Here is a 5,365-nt window from a genome sequence, read left to right on the forward strand (position 1 = left end):
TTCTAATTAGTAACTTGACAATTTGTAAGACAAACACTTTAATTCGAACAAGTAATCAATAAAACGTGCTAGGGTTACCATGGGTACGTGATTAGGGTTGTACACGGTAAATTGACAATTTGTTAGACAAACACTAAAAATCGAACAATGAATCAGTACAACATTCTAATTAGTGACTTGACAATTTGTAAGAGAAACACTTTAATTCGAACAAGTAATCAATAAAACGTGCTAGGGTTACCATGGGTACGTGATTAGGGTTCTAATTTGCAACTTGACAATTTCAAAGACAAACACCTTTTAATTTGTATGAATTTGTTTGTAACTATGTTAATAAATAATTTGAATATTTGGGATAAACATAATTATTCGAAATTAATTAAATAATATGTAAAGTTGCCTTTGACTATTTTTTTTTTGGTAATTAGGGTTCTGCTGATTCGTAATTAGGGCTCTTGTTAAATTGTAGTTAAATTGCCTTTTTTTTTTTAATAAACAGTTTACATCGACAAATTAATCCATAAAATTTATAATGCATATATAGTTAGGGTTCTAATAAATTCGTGTTGGGGTTCTACTTAAATTCTAAATTTTAAGTAATGTAATGTAATGCAGATAATTAGGAGGTCAATCATAATTAATTTAATTATTTCAATTAATAATGTCCATATGTAGAAAAATATTGAATAAGGGTAATTACGTAAAATGACACCGTATATTTAAAACAGATTTAAATTAATTATTTCAGGCAAAAATATCGTCGGGGGTAAGTTAGACAATTCAATGTTAATCTATTTTATATTAATTTAATAAAGATATATTATGGTAAAGTACTTCATTTTTTAGAACATAAGTCATGTTATTTTCCTAGGGTCCAGATTTAATCTTAGAAAATTAATGGTGATTAATGCATATCTCAAATAAGTTTAGAATATGGGTGATCTCACCCTCGAAAGACCCTGAAAATTAAAACTGTCCCTATTTTTCTCACTGCAAAACTTGTCATGTTCATAAACTTCCCCTCCACTTCTGTCACTCAATTCATGGTCCGATTTGCACTCTCATCTATCTTCCACGTTCTTGCTAAAACTTCCCACTTAACCTCTCCAACAACGTAACTATCTCCTCTTTCTATTTAAAAATTAATGTTATTCCATAGATAGCCCCTAAGAATATAATGTTGTGTTCACCAAATAATCCAAATCATTTCCTCCCTCATGATTTAGTTTGATTAGTCCGCCTACGTACATATGTCGAAAGAATCAAAAAAGGTACGAATTAACATTGTTACATTACAAATGTACTAATTAAGACCACAAATTAATTAAAACTATATTATTGAAACCACAATTTACCTCGTATCTGGTTGAAAAATCTGTATTTCTGGAGATGGGAGCACATTGTGAGGCTTGTTGCCTCGTGGTAACTCCTCAGCTAGCATCATGTCTTCATACGGATATCCGGGACTCAAGAAGAGGCGGAGCCTCGTCAGCAAGAGCATGGCCGCCGGTAGTTTGTTGTTCAACTCAAAACACTCAGGACGGGACCCTCTGAATTGCCCTCGCATTCTCCCGTAGCTTTTCATCGGTTGCAAATGACAAATAATTGTAGTCGCTGGTGGTGTAGAACAACCATGCATGCAGCGCCCTTAATGTGTTCGTCATAGTAGCCGGTTGAGTTGCAGTAGGGCTCGATTGTTGGGTTGCTGATGTTGTACGAGCTTGTCTTGCCTTCCGCATGGGCGAACTCAAAGACAGTCCGGGCCCCGCAGTTGAGCTTCCTCGAGTAATCGGCGTCGTCGAGGAAGACGATTGAGGCGGCAGAGCGGCAATCTCGACGGCTAGCTAGCTACCTGGGCCAGGCGGGGATCGTGCATGTCCTTCCCGCCTAGTCCAGCACATGTAGTAGCCAGCTGTCGTTACGGATCTGTTTGCGGATCTGCGAACCTAAACAATTTGCAAAGAAAGAATCGAGGCCGAGAAAACCCAATTCTGAAATCCAGCCCCTGAAGGCTATGAGTATTTCTGATGAAATTAGAAGCTAGCCAAAGGCTATTGTTGGATTCTGCTCAAGATATGGTTTTTAGTAGAAAAAAAGGTCTTTTTGGAACGAAAAAATTTAAGGATTAAACTTGAGAATTATATGTTGAAAAATGTTTTGGAAAAAAAAAAACATATTCCATATGCATTTGTTTTCGGATTCGTGTTTTTGTGGGTTTATTTAAACACGTAATTCATTGTCATAAAAAATAGTAATATTCCATGCAGCCCATGCCTACCAGACGATTTCATCTTTTTTCTTCTTATTCAATTTACCAAATATTTAGACTTCAAACCTATACATACAATGGAATATACTATAATGAGTGTATACTTCTTTTTTGTTATAGTTTATTTTGGGTTAAAAGGCACAAATGGTGACTCAGTAATCTCGATCATGTGAGTACTCTGCAGAATGGGTCATAAAGCAATTAAACCTATACTTTAAACTGCAGAATGGGTTATAAAATAATTATACTATAACAAATAAACACAACACTAATATTATATTACTGAATAATTACAAATACATTATTGTGTTATGAATGCATTCATTATACATTTAGTGTGGATGTAAAAAACGTAAGAGTTTAAGTGGCTTCATTAATACTTCATGTATTCAATATGCTACTTGAGAACTATAAATAGATGCCATTGTAATGCATCTAAAACACACTTGAATAAACAAGAAAGAATAAGAAGAAAAGGTTCTATTATCCTTACATTTGATTTCCCATATTCTTGTTTTACTTGATTTTCTTTAGTATATTTATAACACGTTATCAGCACGAATTGCTCTACCTCACTATCCGGTAAGGACATAAATTGAAAGTCTGTATGCACTCACTGTATGTCATGAAGGTTTGTTGGTTGAGTATTCAATTATTCGGATGTGCATTCATTCACCAGGAATATTTATGGTCTAACCATTTTGTTAAAGGTCAAGGTGCACATATATGTATATTAGCGTGAACTCATCATGTTATAACTGCCTGAAAATATATATAAACTAATGCATATATGTAGAAATGAAATATATTGAATTCCTATGTATATATGCTTATTTATGCTTACATTTTATATCCATTCAACATTTAATTTATATGCATATAGTTTTATATTATACAGTAGAGTGTCTCTTCCTGTTATTAAATTATACATGTTAATTATTATCCTAAGATTTAACTTTGTATTCATGAGAATGCCTTAATTTTCTCAAACCCGTTATTTGCGATTCTGTATGAATCCATTTCTTGTGTTTTGTCTTACACACATGATATATTGCATTTTCTGCGTATATAATTTACACCACTTTGTGCATAATAATAATATCAAACGTTTTGATACAATAAGAGATATTAATTTATTTATTTTATAAGTATTATTGTCAATTAAAATGCTATCTCTTTAATTATTATTTATTTGTTTTATTGTTATGCAAATTATCATAAGAACCTGAAGTTCTTTATAGAAAATATAGGCCCGAAGTCTATATCGAATATCAAAGCCTGAAGCTTGAATATATTGAATAAATTAGACTCAAACCTGAAGTTTTGAGTATACATATAATCTAAAGCACTATTAATTTTATGACACAGTGCTATGGCAAACATCACCAAGCTTGAGTTCGCTGCTCTAGATATTTCCGGAAGAAATTATCTAACTTGGATCCTTGATGCTGAGATCCATTTGAATGCCATGAACCTCGGAAATACCATTAAGGATGGTAATGAGGAAAGTGAACAAGATAAGGCGAAATCAATGATTTTTATCCGCCATCATCTCCACGAGGGCTTAAAATCCGAGTATCTTGGGGTAAAGGACCCTGCTACTCTATGGAATAATTTAAAGGAAAGATATGATCACCAGAAGAGTGTCATACTTCCTAAAGCTCGATATGAATGGATGCACTTGCGTTTGCAAGATTTTAAATCGGTAAATGAGTATAATTCCGCCATGTTTAAAATTGTTTCTCGATTGAGATTATGCGGAGACGATGTCACAGAACAGGACATGTTAGAAAAGACATTTACCACATTTCATGCCTCTAATATGCTCCTGCAGCAGCAATATCGTGAAAGAGGTTTTACCAAATACTCTCAATTAATTTCTTGCCTCCTCGTTGCTGAACAGAACAACGAGCTCTTGATGAAAAATCATAACTCCCACCCAACAGGATCACAAGCATTTCCAGAAGTAAATGCAAATGTTTCGTTCCCTGAAGTGAATGCAAACAACTATAATCGTGGTCGGGGTCGTGGCCGTGGGCGTGGGTATCGCCGTGGTCATGGTCGACATCAAGATGGTCCTAGAGTTGCACCATACCACCCGAAGTGGAATAAAAATGGTGAAAAACAAGACAAGGGCAAGGCTGTAAAATTTGGCCCTTCTAATAATCAAATTGAGAGTTGCCACAGGTGTGGAGTGAAAGGGCACTGGTCACGTGCATGTCGTACTCCAAGGCACCTTGTGGATTTATATCAAGCATCCATCAAGGGAAAAGGAAAAGGGAAAGAAATCAATTTTACTGATTTTAGCAACACCGAGAATGACCATATTGATCCAATGGACCTTACCCATTTGGATGTTGCTGATTTCTTTCCCGCGCCAAGTGGAGAAATTGATGAAATCAAATTTCATGGTGATGATAACAATGATGGCAAAAATAGATCAATCAGGATTGATCAAATATTACATTTATGTTGCATTTGAGTTAAATAATGTTTATCTTTCCATTCCCTAAATGAGTTCGAAATAATTTTATGTGTGGTTGGTTGTTTGATTGATATAAAAAAAAAATTATTATAACTTCTTATATTACTTATTTTATTCCCAGAAAATGGAATATAATGAGTCCGTGAGCAACCTGAACGGTGGAGACATTTGTTTGGTTGACAGTGGAACAACACACACAATTCTTCGAGATCAAAAATATTTCTCGAGTTTGAAATTGGCAAAGGCAAGTGTTAGTACAATTTCTGGTACTACCAAACTAATTGATGGCTCCGGAAGAGCTAATATTGTTTTGCCTGGTGGAACGAATATTTTGGTCAAAGAGGCTTTGTACTCTAATAAATCCAAAAGAAACTTATTGAGTTTCAAGGACATACGTCTCAATGGATTTCATATCGAGACTATGAATGAGGGGAATATGGAATTTCTTTGTATTACAACCAATATTTCATGCCAGAAGCATGTTAAAGAGAAACTCCCAGTTTTCTCATCAGGGTTGTATTTTGCGACTATAAGCGCAATAGAAACAAATATTGTGATGGACCAGAAGTCCAATGATCCGAAACTTTTCTCTCTTTGGCACGATCGACTTG

General features: G+C 34.5%; 1 protein-coding gene across 1 annotated transcript; it reads left to right on the forward strand.

Annotated features, from left to right (window-relative positions):
• The first annotated feature begins 2,575 nt into the window (after nt 1-2,575).
• Nucleotides 2,576-4,792, forward strand: LOC105976265 (uncharacterized). Its single transcript, XM_088817659.1, has 2 exons — nt 2,576-2,851; nt 3,638-4,792. Exon 2 carries the CDS (start codon nt 3,642-3,644, stop codon nt 4,749-4,751), a length of 1,110 nt encoding a protein of 369 aa, XP_088673785.1. The 5' UTR covers nt 2,576-2,851; nt 3,638-3,641; the 3' UTR covers nt 4,752-4,792.
• Nucleotides 4,793-5,365: the final 573 nt, after the last annotated feature.

The sequence above is a fragment of the Erythranthe guttata genome, chromosome 4 (genome assembly GCF_056151865.1).
Source record: "Erythranthe guttata isolate IM_541 chromosome 4, IM_541, whole genome shotgun sequence".
Lineage (NCBI taxonomy): Eukaryota > Viridiplantae > Streptophyta > Magnoliopsida > Lamiales > Phrymaceae > Erythranthe > Erythranthe guttata.